We start from the raw sequence: 16,354 nt of genomic DNA on the forward strand, positions 1-16,354 counted from the left end.
TAAAATGTTCTGCAGAGTTTTCCCCTCTACGCCTCTGCCACTCCATCAGAGTTAAATATATCACTTAGTTTATTACACAATACCAAAGCGCTATATGTTCTGAGAAAAACAAGACCAAATAGATATAGGTTAGTAGAGGAATAGAACAATAATTGGCTAATAAATTGTCACATTGCTAAAATTTGCATGGTCAAGAGGGGGATCAAAGCTGCTGATCAAATCTGCTGACTATGCCTGGTCAAGATGGGGAGGGGGGTCAAAGCTGCTACTCAGAATGTTTAAAGACATTTAATTGATGATAACCTGTGCTTGTGGCCTCTTCATTAGTTCCATCTTTTTAGTGCTTGAAATTACCGTCTTTCCCCTTAGAACAGACTGAATTTAAAGTGGAATGGATTCAACAAGCAACTGGAAATCTTTTAATACAGATTCAGATTAATAACCTCACTTTGTCTCTTCTTCTATGTTAAAGGGCACGTGGTAATAACGGGGTTTGACTGGTTGGTGTCACCCACTCTTACTACCTCCTTTATATCGGGGACACTAGGGTTATGCCTAGTTTCCCCTACCTTTTCTCTTGTATTAACTTTAGTCTAATTGCTTTGCTACTAAGTTAGTGTATACAACTGCATAGTAAATAAAGGTATATTTATTAATACAAAGAGTAATCAAACTTAGATATAAAATACACCAAACACCGTAAATAATCACAGTATTGTATCAGTGCATCCCAATACACATAACAACTTAATATGTATTGAATACACTAACACTACACGTGGTACAGTATAAACAAGGTATTACAAATACTAATCTATACCACCACCCACTTACCTAACATAATTCATGATATAGCATCAGCGTACCTCAATACATATAATAACTTAATATGTACTAAGCATACTAATACCACACGTGCCACAGTACCAGTACAATATATTACAATACTATACTAACTCCCACCCACTTAACTAACATACATACAAGTTACAGTGCACTCACTCATACTTGCTTCTGTGACCCACCCCCACCTGGCTCTAACTTTCCCTATACACTCATGGGGTTAAATACCAAGGGAAATCTGTAGACCAGGGAAGGAAAAGTGTTACCAGGGAGAGTACGGTTATGGGGAGAAGGGTAGGAGAAGGGAGAGAGAGGGAAGATACTTAGGAATGCATGGGGTAAAGAGGTCTGTTGGTGTCTGGTGAGAGCTGTAGGTGTCTGGTGAGCAGAAGGCAGGAGCAAGAGTTAGTGTCTGGTGAGGGAGGCAGGAGCCCCCTCTTGTACCTTGTCCGTGCATGTCTGTATGACCGCTCATGCACGTGCAAGGGGGGGCATGGGACTGTTCATCGCTCCCCCATGGAATCTCATTACCTAGCGAGGGGGGGCAGGTAGTGGGAATCTTTTGCTCCTCCGCAGAATCTCGAGGGGGGAGGGAGGTAAGTTAATCAGTGGGGATGTCCTGTGGTACACGAGTGCATCACAGGATACATCCCCAATTACCCCTCTGGTCCCCTGCAGAGTATGGAGACAGGAGATCAAAGGCAATAACTCCTGTCTCACTCTCTGCTAATCAAATCAGGACAATAACTAATTGTCATTGTCTTCTTTTGAGTAAATTCTACAGATCTTGTTCCTGGGACATCAAGATATATATATATTTATACAGTGAAGGAAATAACTATTTGATCCCATGCTGATTTTGTAAGTTTGCCCACTGTCAAAGACATGAACAGTCTAGAATTTTTAGGCTAGGTTAATTTTACCAGTGAGAGATAGATTATATAAAAAAAAGAAAAGAAAATCACATTGTCAAAATTATATATATTTATTTGCATTGTGCACAGAGAAATAAGTATTTGATCCCTTTGGCAAACAAGACTTAATACTTGGTGGCAAAACCCTTGTTGGCAAGCACAGCAGTCAGACATTTTTTGTAGTTGATGATGAGGTTTGCACACATGTTAGATGGAATTTTGGCCCACTCCTCTTTGCAGATCATCTGTAAATCATTAAGATTTCGAGGCTGTCGCTTGGCAACTTGGATCTTCAGCTCCCTCCATAAGTTTTCGATGGGATTAAGGTCTGGAGACTGGCTAGGCCACTCCATGACCTTAATGTGCTTCTTTTTGAGCCACTCCTTTGTTGCCTTGGCTGTATGTTTCAGGTCATTGTCGGGCGGAAGACCCAGCCACGAGCCATTTTTAATGTCCTGGTGGAGGGAAGGAGGTTGTCACTCAGGATTTGACGGTACATGGCTCAATCCATTCTCCCATTGATGCGGTGAAGTAGTCCTGTGCCCTTAGCAGAGAAACACCCCCAAAACATAATTTTTCCACCTCCATGCTTGACAGTGGGAACGGTGTTCTTTGGGTCATAGTCAGCATTTCTCTTCCTCCAAACACGGCGAGTAGAGTTAATGCCAAAGAGCTCAATTTTAATCTCATCTGACCACAGCACCTTCTCCCAATCACTCTCAGAATCATCCAGAAGTTCATTTGCAAACTTCAGACGGCCTGTACATGTGCCTTCTTGAGCAGGGGGACCTTGCGGGCACTGCAGGATTTTAATCCATTACGACGTAATGTGTTACCAATGGTTTTCTTGGTGACTGTGGTCCCAGCTGCCTTGAAATCATTAACAAGTTCCCCCCGTGTAGTTTTCGGCTGAGCTCTCACCTTCCTCAGGATCAAGGATACCCCACGAGGTGAGATTTTGCATGGAGCCCCAGATCTATGTCGATTGACAGTCATTTTGTATGTCTTCCATTTTCTTACTATTGCACCAACAGTTGTCTCCTTCTCACCCAGCGTCTTACTTATGGTTTTGTAGCCTATTCCAGCCTTGTGCAGGTCTATGATCTTGTCCCTGACATCCTTAGGAAGCTCTTTGGTCTTGCCCATGTTGTAGAGGTTAGAGTCAGACTGATTAATTGAGTCTGTGGACAGGAGTCTTTTATACAGGTGACCATTTAAGACAGCTGTCTTTAATGCAGGTACCAAGTTGATTTGGAGCGTGTAACTGGTCTGGAGGAGGCTGAACTCTTAATGGTTGGTAGGGGATCAAATACTTATTTCTCTGTGCACAATGCAAATAAATATACATAATTTTGACAATGTGATTTTCTTTTTTTGTTTATATATATATATATATATATATATATATATATATATATATATATATATATATATATATAATCTATCTCTCACTTGTAAAATTAACCTAGCCTAAAAATTCTAGACTGTTCATGTCTTTGACAGTGGGCAAACTTACAAAATCAGCAAGGGATCAAATACTTATTTCCTTCACTGTATATATATATATATATATATATATATATATATATATATATATATACTACAAATACCCCACCTCCATCTACATTATTAGGGGACAATTCCCTTTACATTCTACATCCTACAGATGTTCTATAAAATGGAGATCTGGTGACTGTTCAGCCATTGGGATATACAGGTCTCATTGCCATATCCGTGAATGCAGTCTGAGATGTGTGCTTTGTCTCATTACATATTATCTTATTATATTGTCAATAACAATGTTAAGTTAAGATGTTGTATGTCCAAATAGTATTGAAGTGCCAAATATGTTGGCAGAGGACAGGCTTCATTGCAGAGATTCTGCTTTTCAAAAATTATTTTTATCAGGTCAAGCTTTATGTAAAATAAGTGGAGTACTGGGTGTAGACCAGAATCCTTGACTTTGTCATCGATATATATTTGAAATTGTTTGTACAAAGCGTTACAAGGCTGGAATCACACACATAGTTTCTCAGGTTCTTGAGCTGAAGCCAGTAGTGGATTCAAAAGGCATGGTGTAAACTAACTACTTCCTGCTTGGCCCACTTCTGGCTTAGGCTCAAAACACTGCATGTGTGTTTCCGGCCTAAAATGAATGTTATAAATTTGTCAACTTTGTGTTTTGAAACAAAATCACAAAATACATTTTTTTATCTTAACAGAAAATCCCAGTAAGAAATCTGATGGAAAGTTTATGTTATCGATAAATTATAAAATAGAAGATGAAAATATCATCCAGCACTCTCCAGGAGAAAAAATTACCCTTAATGTACATCCAGGACTTCACTGTAAAAATCAGTCATATAATTCGACTCATCGTGAGGAATTTTCTCCTGCCCAATTACCGATTGTTACCACACATACAGGTCAGAAGAGGGGTAAAAGGTTTCAATGTGGTGAACAGTCCACAAAAACTTCACGTCTTTTTACAAACCGAAGAAATAACACCGGGGAGAAACCGTATACATGTTTAGAATGTGGGAAATGTTTTGCACAAAAAACACATCTTGTTACACACGAGAGAAGTCACACAGGAAAGAAGCCATATTCATGTCCAGAATGTGGGAAATGTTTTACACATAAATCAAGTCTAGTTAAACATAAGAGAAGTCACACAGGAAAGAAGCCATATTCATGTTCAGAATGTGGGAAATGTTTTACACAAAAATCAAGTCTAGTTAAACACTTCAGAAGTCACACAGGAGAGAAGCCATACTCCTGTTCAGAATGCGGGAAATTTTTTACACAAAAATCCCATCTTGTTACACATGAGAGAATTCACACAGGAGAGAAGCCATATTCATGTTCAGAATGTGGGAAATGTTATTCAAATAAATTAAGTTTTGTTAGACATGAAAAAATTCACAAAGGGGAGAAGCCATATTCATGTTCAGAATGTGGAAAATGTTTTTTAGATAAATCACATTGTGCTGTACATGAGAGAAGTCACACAGGAGAGAAGTCATATTCATGTTCAGAATGTGGAAAATGTTTTACAAATAAATCACGTCTTGTTGTACATGAGAGAATTCACACAGGGGAGAAGCCATACTCATGTTCAGAATGTGGGGACTGTTTTACACATAAATCAACTCTTCTTGTACATGAGAGGATTCACACAGGAGAGAACCCGAATTCATGTTCAGAATGTGGGAAATGCTTTACAGATAAATCACGTCTTGTTGTACATAAGAGAATTCACACAGGAGAGAAGCCATTTTCATGTTCAGAATGTGGGAAATGTTTTACAGAAAGATCACATCTTGTTAGACATGAGAGAATTCACACAGGAGAGAAGCCGTATCCATGTTCAGAATGTGGAAAGTGTTTTACTACTAAAGACAAACTTAGGGATCATCAGAGAAGCCACACAGGGGAGAAGCCATATTCATGTTCAGAATGTAGGAAATGTTTTACCTATAAATCACATCTTGTTGTACATGAGAGAAGTCACACAGGAGAGAAGCCGTATTCATGTTCAGAATGTGAGAAATGTTTTGCAAGTAAATTAAGTTTTGTTAGACATGAAAGAATTCACACTGGAGAGAAGCCGTATTCATGTTCAGAATGTGGGAAATGTTTTACACAAAACTCACAACTTGTTAAACATGAGAGAAGTCACACAGGAGAGAAGCCATATTCATGTTCAGAATGTGAGAAATGTTTTACTACTAAAGGCACACTTAGGGATCATCAGAGAAGTCACACAGGGGAGAAGCCATTTTGATGTTCTATATGTGGAAGATGTTTTACAAAAAAAAATCTAATTTTGGAATGTCTCAGAGTCCACGTAGAGTAGAAATCATTATTGTTTAGAATGTGGGAAGCAAAACAGATTTTAATGCTTTCACATCGCAGATCTGTAGATCTACATCGTGAAAGAGTATTTAAATATGGCGCCTGCTGCGAAGCAGAGCGGGCGCCATAGCTGTCGGGTCCCTGCTGTGTTGCACAGCAGGAACCCAGCGGCAATGCATGCGATAAAAAAAAATTCTGATCGCAAGTATTTAACCCCTCAGATGCCAGTGTCAGATGTGACCACCGGCATCTGAGGGTTTTTTACTGCCCCTTCTGCTTCGCAGCCGTTTACCGACTCCCGCACGCCGTGAGCCAGTGTACTCCTCCTAGCAGCTGGGTGCCTTGTGAACGCTCCCAGCCGTGTTAGACTAAGATTGCTACTGAGACCTGCCTGTGGCAGGTTTCAATAGCAATGCACTGATTTTGCCATAGACTGCAATATTGTGATATAGCAGTCTATGGCATAAGTGATCTAATGATCGCAGTTTCAAGTTCCCTAGGGGGGCTAAATAAATGTTAAAAAAAGATGTAAAAAAGTTTTCTAAAATAAATAAAAATTCAAATCACCCCCCTTTCCCTAGATCACATAAAAATAAATAAACAATAATAAACGTAAACACTTTCAACCCCCCAAAAAATGGAATACAAAGTTCTCAAAATGCCTGACATTCCCCCAAATGGTATTAGTAAAAACAAAATATTTCCACGTATAAAAAGACTCCTTACACAGCTCTATACACAGAAATAATTTAATAAAAGGTACAGGGTCACAATATGGCGATGCAAAAAATTTTACTTTCAAACTTTACAATTTTTTTTGTTAAATAGTACCATTAGAAAGTACAACTTGTCCTGTAAAAATTAAGCCCTTGTATGTCTGTGTCAACAAAAAAAGAAAAGTTAAGAGTTTTTGAAGGAGGGGAGAAAAAAAACAAAGCATAAAAACGAAAACTAGTCTGGTCCTGAAACAGTTAAACACATTAGATTATTCACAGACATTAAACAGCCAATAAGAGTGATTTTTCTTTTTTTTTGGGCGGTGTTAGCCTGGATCTGCCAAAAACCCAAATTATATTTACCTGAGATCAACTGTGACTGGAATCTATGAAGGAAAAGTATTATATGTATAAGTATATAAATAAGGAAGAAATGAAGAGCTTGTTTACTTACAAATCAGAGAAGCTGAATTGTCACCATGAACCTTGCTTCTTATTACTGTATTCATAAATTCCCACACACTGCAGGAGAATCTAGACTGACCGTAAGGACAATGTAAACTTTTAGATTTTAACATATATGGACATTTTTATATTAGACTTTCATTAAAGCCGTATAGAAAAAGCAAGGTGATGGAATTGAACAAAAAAACACCAAGGCCCCCTGCACACGGCCGTGCCTGCAATCAGGGGCCGCCATTGTGGGCACGGCTAGATGCCGTGGGCAGTGGCCCAGATTTTCGGACCGTGATCCCCTACAAAGTAAGGGAGCATGTACAGTAAAAAGCAATAAATAGGACATGTGCTATCTTTTGCGGTACACTTCTATGGCCCAGACACCTTCTCATAAATAAACTGGAAGGTGTCCATGGACAATAGAAGTGAATTGGTCCGTAATTGCGATCCACAATTACGTACATTTTTTACAATCGTGTGTAGGGGTGGGGGCTAACAAATTTACTTTGCATTTTAATAGAATAAAAATTCACAGATCTTTTTTTTTTCATAAAAGGAAATGTTTAAAGTATATTTATCAGTACCCTAAAGCCTTAAAACTAGAATCGGGGTTGGGGACCTAAAACACCCCCATGTGCGGTAGTGAATGGCCGCACAATTTTTGCGGTAATGCCAGAGTATAAAATCTAAATTTTATTAGATCACAACAAGGAATTTAAAATATACAGGAGATCCAAACAGTATTAACCCCTTAATGACCGCCGATTAGCCTTTTCACGGCGGTCATTACTGGGCTTTATTCTGATGCAATAGCCGTTTCACGGCGCTGCATGAGGATAAATAAACAGAGCAGGGAGCCATTAAATCTCCCTGCTCTCAGCTGCCAGAGGTAGCTGGGGGCGTCCCTGCTCGACCGGGTGAGATCGATATTAGCATCGATCTCACCCGTTTAACCCTCGCAGATGCGGCGCAAAATAGCGTGCGCTGCATCTGAGTTGTTTTTGAGAGAGGGAGGGAGCACCCTCTCATCCCACTGACACCTGGCGATAAGATCGCCGAGTGTCTGTGTCTATGATGGCAGCCGGGGGCCTAATAAAGGCCCCCAGGTCTGCCTGTAGTGAATGCCTGCTAGGCTATGCCAGAGGCATGACCTGGCAGATGCCTGTCCGTTTTAAACAGACAGGCAGTAATACACTGCAATACAAAAGTATTGCAGTGTATTATAATAGCGATCGGATGATCGCATATTAAAGTCCCCTAGTAGAACAAGTAAAAAAAAAAAAGTTGAATAAAGTTAATTAAAAAAATATGTGAAAAAAAAAATGAAAAACCCACTTTTTCCCCTTACAAAATGCTTTACTATTAAAAAAAAAAATAATAAATAAAGGAAAAAAGTTACACATATTTAGTATCGCCCCATCCGTAACGAACCAGACTATAAAGCTATTACATTATTTAACCTGCACGGTAAACGCCGTAAAAAATAAAATAAAAAACAATGGAAAAATTGCTGTTTTCTGTGAATCCTGACTTAAAAAGTGATCAAAAAGTCGCATCTACTCCAAAATGGTACCAATAAAAACTACTAGTCGTCCCGCAAAAAAATAAGCCCTCATACAACTGCATCGGCGGAACAATAAAAAAGTTATGGCTCTTCAAATATGGAGACACAAAAACAAATAATTTTTTTAAAAAAAAGTGTTTTTACTGTGTAAGTAGTAAAACATACAAAATCTATACAAGTTTGGTATCGTTGCAATCGCAACAACCCGCTGAATAAAGTTAGCGTTATTTATACCACATGGTAAACAGTGTAGATTTAGGATGCAAAAAAGAGGGGCGAAATTTCAGGTTTTCTTCTACCCTCCCCCCAAAGTTAATCAATAAATTATATGTACCCCAAAATGGTGCTATTAAAAAATACAACTTGTCCCGCAAAAAACAAGATCGTATACAGCTATGTCGACGCAAAAATAAAAAAATTATAGCTCTTCGAATGTGACGATGGAAAACGTAAAAAATGGCATGGTCATTAGGGCCCAGAATGCAAGCAGGGGGAAGGGGTTAACTGTATACAGGCCACATATAGAGCAAGAGACGTCAATAGCAAAACAGTGTACCGTATATCACATGCAAAAAGCTACATCGCAGTGTCAAAAGCTATGATGTCAATTGCATAATATAATGGGTATGTGATACCTTATCTAGGTCAGATTTAGACGTCAAAAAAAGGCATAGTGCAAAAATATGTATATATAGATGACGTCAATATATATATATAAAAATACAAAAAGAATCTTTGTATATCCACAGAGAAGAGAGGATGTGGACCTTGCTATACCAAAATGCTTGGCAACAAAGCATATACTGCAGTAAGACAGCAAAGATTGGTAATATCAATTGCCTAATGGCAGGAAATCACAGATCGAGATGAAGTTTTACATTACCTGCATGTGTTTATTACTCTTTACCGTTATTGTACAGTAACACTGGCTCTGTTGCCATCACCCAAATTGTGCTATTGTTTATGTCACCACCTATTATCCTTAGATATGGTCATTCTTTATTGTATAGCACACATAGTGGTCATGAGAGCCCAGTTACTGATCGCACTAATATCTGCAAGAGCGTTATATACGCTTTCCTATGAAATTGTGGTCATCTTGGGTGGCACAGGGGCGGGATTCTTCCTTAGGGCCTATCTATAACCTGATGTGGTGCTTAATATTATCTATTCTATATGACATCTGTAAGTGATTTATCTTTCGCTCCGTTCTGCATTTTGAAATACTCTGTGGTTCGCATGCGCGCTAAGCCATATTTTGGCTAGAGGTAGTGAACTGCTGATTGGTTGTTATATCCTTTACAAAGATAGCGCGACCGTTCCGGTTATATCAGACACGCATGCTCGCAGTAAGTGCTTGATCAGGTGACTTTTCTTCCTATCTTGGGAGTAGATACTACTTACTGTCACATATGATGCTTTGGTGTATGCGCAATGGGCTTTATGCAAAGCTGAGACGCCCATATGCTCTGTGATGTATTTACAACTCATGTTATGTAAGATGTGTATTCTTGCTTGTAACAAATCAGAGGTGAGTGCCAGCTAATACTTATGACACTAATTACAATTAATATGTTTTTAGCACTTTTTGTATAACTTCTATATACTTGGTATTTTGTATTTATACATTGTTGTCACATTATATGTATGGATTCTGTATCAACATTTATGTCACATTGTAATACATTTTTATATCTCTTTTATATTAATCTTTTTATCCTAATTACATGATGATATCACTGAAACACTATATATAAGCTGTGCACACACTTATTCATTGCTTGAAAATGCCTTCAATGGGTAGGTGTAAAGCGTTGCCTACGCACTAGGTGAATAAACATCCTCTTTTAAATTAATTTTGAGTTCTGCCTTTTTTCCATGGATTTTTTTCTCTGGATTTGTGCATTGGTTTTACTGAAGGGGGTTTGGTCATAATCCCTTGAGGTTTAGCACCCGCTATATTTCCCATTATTGTGCAGCTCCTATATTTTGTTTGGACATGTGATGTCTTAATTGTAGAAAGGCCAATTTTAGAGTTTTCCAGACCGCTCTCAGTTCTTGATAATTTAAAGATCTTAACCAGACGTCCTGAGGTCAGGTTCCCTGTAGACATTGGTCCTGGAAATAAGACCCAAAGGATGTTTCATATTTGCACAGGAATCTAGAGATTGTGTTTTAAATTTATTATATCTAAAGCCATGAGCAAAACAGGAATAGAAATTCCATGCTGTAAATGTAAAGAGAATTGTCCAAACATATCTTGGATCAACAAAGGTTTGGAGGAAGGGCTGAAATCTCATCCAGTTCCAGGGAAAAATAAAAAAAGTAATAAGGTCTAAAAAAATTAACAGAACGGCGCCACGTAGAATTAGTACCTTCAACACATTCACAATAAAATCAGTGGGTGTGGGGGGCTTACCTTTAGGTGTACAACCATGTAGATACAATGCTATATTAGAACATGTATGTAATGAGGATGCTGCCAGTACCCCTTGTGTGCAATGCCTACCCCGCCGGGACGTTTGGGAATCAGCAGACAACTGGACAGCTTTCCATGTCCAAAAGAGAAGAGGCACTCGTTTGGTGCAATCCTCGTCTGGATAAAGAAACACCGAAACGCTTCTATGTTTTAAAGCTTTAGCTCAACAATACACATTTCTGGGTGTTTTGAACCCCTTCTTTAGGTCAGAGACATATACACAATGTGGTAGCCATCAATCATTTGGGCCGGGTTCACACAGGATAGAAATTTTCTGCTGTGGGTTTTTGCCGCAAATTTGTGGTGAATCCACAGAAAAATCCACATGTGTATTTTGCTGCGGATTCACCTTGGATTTCAACCCTTCAGCATTGAAATAGGTTAAATTTGCAACATATCCGCTGGCCCCTAAGCCTCACAAGAGACAGAATTTTCTGTTCTATAGGTATTACTGTTCTGCACTCCTCTCATTATCACAGGTAGGATTACACTGACCAGTAACACCTATGTATAGATAACACAGGATCCACCATTTATATTAGACTGATCCTTCCTGTTCTGTAGAGATCACTTCTCAGCGGTCATTTCATTATCATCACAGTCTGGATTACAAAGCTGGGTTCACAAGGTGCAGTCCAAATTACGTTGTTTTTTTTACCACACTGTGTGAACCCAGCCTACATAATTGAATTCAGGTGTTTCATTCAGTCCCTTTTGCCACAGGAGTATAAAATCAAGCACCTAGCCATGCAGTCTGCCTTTACAAACATTTGTCAAAGAATGGGTTGTTGTAAAAAACTCACTGAATTTGAGCGTGATACTGTAATAGTACGCCACTGTTGCAACAAGTCAGTTTTTCTTCCCTCCTAGATTTTCCACGATTAACTGTGAGCGGTGTTATTGGACAGTGGAAGCGTTTAGAAACCACACACCAATGTAAATTTACAGAGTGCGGTCGACGGGTGCTGAGACTCATAGTGCATAAAAGTTGCCAACGCTCTGCTGAGCTAATAACTACAGAGTTCTTAACATCCGCTCAAAAACTGCCCCGTGAGTTTAATGGCATGGGTTTTCATAGCTGCATGCAAACCTTACATTACCAAGCACAGTGCCAAGCATCGGATGGAGTGGTTTAAATCATGCTGCGACTAGACTCTGGAGCAGTGGGAACGTGTTCTGTGGGGTGACGAATCACGCTTCTCTGGGTTTGGCGGATACCAGGAAAACGTTACCTACCTAAATGATTTGTGCCAACTGTAAAGTTTGGTGGAGGATGGATAATTCTATGGGCTTGTTTTTCCCGGGTCGGCCTCTTAGTTCCGGTGAAGGAAAATCTTAAAACTTAAGCATACCAAGACATTTTGGAAAATTATATGTTTCCAACTTTGCGGGAACAGTTTAGGGGAGGCCCTTTTCTGTTCCAGCATGACTGTGCCCCAGTGTACAAGGTCCATAAAGGCATGGTTGATGTGCAAGAATTTGACTTAGCCGCACAGAGACCAAACCTCAGCCCCATCCCCATTGAACACCTTTAGGGTTAATTAGAATGTGGCCAGCGCTTGCCGACTCATGGCTGCGGCTGTCAGGAGGGGAACGGAGTTGACAGCCCGCAGCCACGGACATTACAGTATCCCCCCACTTACGCCCCCTCTTCTTGGGACCAGAGCGAGAGAGAAACTTCTTCAGAAGAGTAGGAGCATTGAGGTTCTCCTCTGGCTCCCAAGACCTTTCTTCAGGACAAAACCCCCTCCAATCCACCAAATAAAAGGTCTTTCCACTCACTCTCTTGGTGTCCAGGATCTCTTGAACCTTAAAGGTGTCTGAAGGGCCGCTGGAGGCAACCACAGGGCTAGGAGTCTTGGTGTAGCGGTTCAGGACCACCGGCTTCTGTAGGGATATATGGAAGGAGTTGGGGATCTTGAGGGTAGAAGGCAGCCGAAGCTTATAGGCAACAGGGTTGATCTGTTGCAGGATCTCAAAGGGTCTGAGGAACCTGGGAGCAAATTTGCATGATGGCACCCTTAGTCGGATATTCCTGGAAGACAACCAGACCCTTGTGCCAGGAAGAAACTGAGGAGGCTATCACATAGACAAACTAGGGAACACAACAACGCTCAGGCATCGAACTAGATGGCCGGACCCCTCTTATAGTCCAGGGTACTCATGGGTCAAAGTTCATCCACAATGTCCGGTGCGCGCGCTGCCCCTTTAAGAGCGGGCACGAGCGTGCGCGCACACCCTACGGGATCCGGCTGAGGTGAGTGGACGCGAGGGTTGGTGTCTCCTGAGGAGGAGGCTGGGGCCAGCGCTTGCTGACTCGTGGCTGCGGCTGTCAAGAGGGGAACGGAGCTGACAGCACGCAGCCACGGACATTACAGGTAGCACCTATATATAGATAACACAGGATCCACCATTCACAATAGGTGATGGTCACAACTCCTCTCCTATTCTTTTCTGCACAAGTCACAGAGTATGACTAGAAAATGCTCCCATAGAAATCAGTTGGTCCCCTTCACAGGTTCCTATGAGCCATGTGGCTGCTAAGCATATCTGTAAATGCTGCTAACTGCAGCTCAAGCAAGATGGCTGCTTTCATAATCATGTACAGAAAATGGAATAAAACAACAATAATTTTTTTTTTAAAAAGATTGTATCTAGTTTGGACTTGGGTACAGCTGTGGATTTTTTCTATCTGGACTAAACCCGGGTAAGGCTGTGGATGTAGTGTATCTAGACTGGACCTGGGTAAGGCTGTGCATGTTGTGTATCTAGACTGGACCTGTATAGGAATGAGGATGTCGTGTATCTAGACTGGGTCTGGGTAAAGCTGTGCATGTTGTGTATCTAGACTGGACCAAGGTAATATTGTGGATGTTGTGTATCTAGACTGGGCCTGGGTAAGGCTGTGGATGTTATGTATCTAGACTGGGCCTGGCTAAGGCTGTGGATGTTATTTATCTAGACTGGGCCTAGGTAAGGCTGTGGATGTTATGTATCTAGACTGGACCCGGGTATGGCTGTGCATGTTGTGTATCTAGACTGGACCTGGGTAAGGCTGTAAACGTGTATCTAGACTGCACCTGGGTAAGGAGGTAGATGTGGTGTATCTAGACTGGACCTGCATAAGATTGTGGATGTTGTGTATCTAGACTGGGCCTGGGTAAGACTGTGGATGTTATTTATCTAGACTGGGCCTGCATAAGGGTATGTTCACACACACTAATTACGGACGTAATTCGGGAGTTTTTGCCCCGAATTACGTCCGAAATAGCGGCTCAATAGCGTCGGCAAATATCTGCCCATTCATTTGCATTGGTCTTACGATGTTCTGTTCAGACGGTCATTTTTTTAACGCCCCGATGTCAAAAGGCGGGGCGTAAAAAAGACGCCCGCGTCAAAGAAGTGCCTGTCACTTCTTCAGACGTAAATGGAGCCGTTTTCCATGGACTCCATGGGTCTGACGTTCTCTCTGCAGAGGTATCATCATGGGTATGTTACTGTTTTCACTTCTTTCAGGCTGTTTCATTTAAAACTTGCTTGGGAGCAGTATCTGTGTGTATTTCCTTGCTGACCAAAGCATTACAGGGTTTCGCCCAGCAATAGGGTGCTGGTGTTTGTGACACTTTAGACTTTACCACTTACTTGCTTCTTTTGGTACACAGTACTATATTGTTCATGCCACTGTTTGCACAATAGCTCCTATTAATCATTTATGTATTCAGTCTGTCTGTTCCAGTTAGACAAATATACATTGTCTACATTTGCTATTCTACCCATTGTGTATACATATCCTCTGCATTGGATGAACGTTTTCATTTATGCTTTGCATGACTCATCTTTTAATTCTTGTGATTTTGTTGAATAAAGTTTATATTTTCATAATATATATGTGTTGTGTTAATTGTACCCCACCCTTTATAGGCTATGTAATAGATATCGAGGGTCAATGCACCAAGATTTACTTGGTTTTATTAAGATCTTGCGTTTGATTTGGTTAAATATTATTTACTTATTTTTCACATATATTAGCAAGATCGCTTTTCCTGTGCGTACCAATAGGTTTATATATGAGAGACTGCAGTCTAATCCCATCCCTTCATTTCTAAACATATACAAAACACACATTGAGGAAGCATTCCAGGACAACATTCTGAGTAAGAAAGAGAAAGCATTCTTAACAGTTCCATTTCCCACCATCCCGTTCCTATATCATTTGCCTAAAATAAATAAATCCCTATCCAACCCCCCTGGCCGACCAATTATTTCAGGGATCGGGTCACTTACCAGCAACCTGTCCCACTACATTGACATGCATCTCCAACCTTTCGTCATCAAATTACCATCCTACCTCAAAGACTCCACACATCTTATTAGGGAATTATTTGCGCTACAAACCACTTATGATCTAACTGACCACTGGATCCTAACTGCAGACGTATCATCCTTGTACACTAATATTCCACATGATTTAGATACAGAGGCAATTTTGTAGTTTCTGATTATGGATGCACGTCTTCCGAACAAACAAATCAATTTTTTTATAAATAGCATCGATTTTATACTCACTCATAACATCTTCACCTTCGAAGGAAAATTTTTTAAACAGACCAAAGGTTTTGCGATGGGATCACGTTTTGCCCCATCGTACGCTAATTTGTACATGGGAGCTTTTGAAAACATATACATTTTTGGTGATCATATGTATAAAGACAATATCATCTTCTATAAGCATTATATTGACGACCTCATTTTCATCATAAAAGGTAATCCAACCGTGATTACCCATTTCATGAAACACTTAAATGACAACACCTTTGGAATCTCTTTTTCACATGAGTGCTCTGTCAGCAAAATTGACTTCTTGGATCTCACAATTGAGAAAAAGGGTCGCGTGTTAACCACAAAAACCCACTTTAAAGGGGTTGATGTAAACAGCTACCTGAACTTCAGGAGTGCCCACTACCCACCCTGGCTGAAAAATGTACCCTTTGGCCAGTTTAAGAGGATTAGAAAGAATTGTTCCAATAACCAAGATTTCCAAAAAGAATGTCATTTACTGAGGAAAAGGTTAAAAGAAAAGAACTTCCCCTCCAGCCTGATCATAGGCGCTGAAACAGAGCAAAATAACTTACACAGCTGGATTGCCTAAACCCTCGAACCATTACCACAAATAAGTCAGGTGACTTCAGATGCAATTTCGTCACTACTTTCAATAAAGGGAGTAAACTGATCAGCTCCACATTGCAAAAACATTGGCACATTCTCACTAATGACCAATACATGAAAGATCTTATTCCAACAAGACCCAAGATCACCTATAGGAGGGCGAAAACTTTGAGGAACCTCATTGCACCCAGCAAATTACGCACTGTCCAACAGCACCCCCCTAAAACACCTCTGACTACCTGCGGCTTGTTCCGTTGTGGGAAAACAAGATGCCTATGTTGTTTGAATATCAATACCAAGACATCCCATTTTACATCTTTGGTAACTAATGAAAGTTTCACAATAAAAAGCTTTTTGA

The 16,354-nt window shown here is 40.2% G+C and overlaps 1 protein-coding gene across 1 annotated transcript in view; it reads left to right on the forward strand.

Annotated features, from left to right (window-relative positions):
* The window catches only part of LOC142658002 (uncharacterized), a 61,192-nt gene extending 50,985 nt beyond the window's left edge, over positions 1-10,207 (forward strand). Inside the window, exon 7 of the mRNA XM_075833674.1 lies at positions 3,980-10,207. Coding sequence (XP_075689789.1) covers positions 3,980-5,544 — 1,565 coding nt within the window. The 3' untranslated portion in view covers positions 5,545-10,207. The remainder of the gene's footprint in view (positions 1-3,979) is intronic.
* Positions 10,208-16,354: the final 6,147 nt, after the last annotated feature.

This window comes from Rhinoderma darwinii, chromosome 1 (genome assembly GCF_050947455.1).
Source record: "Rhinoderma darwinii isolate aRhiDar2 chromosome 1, aRhiDar2.hap1, whole genome shotgun sequence".
NCBI lineage: Eukaryota > Metazoa > Chordata > Amphibia > Anura > Rhinodermatidae > Rhinoderma > Rhinoderma darwinii.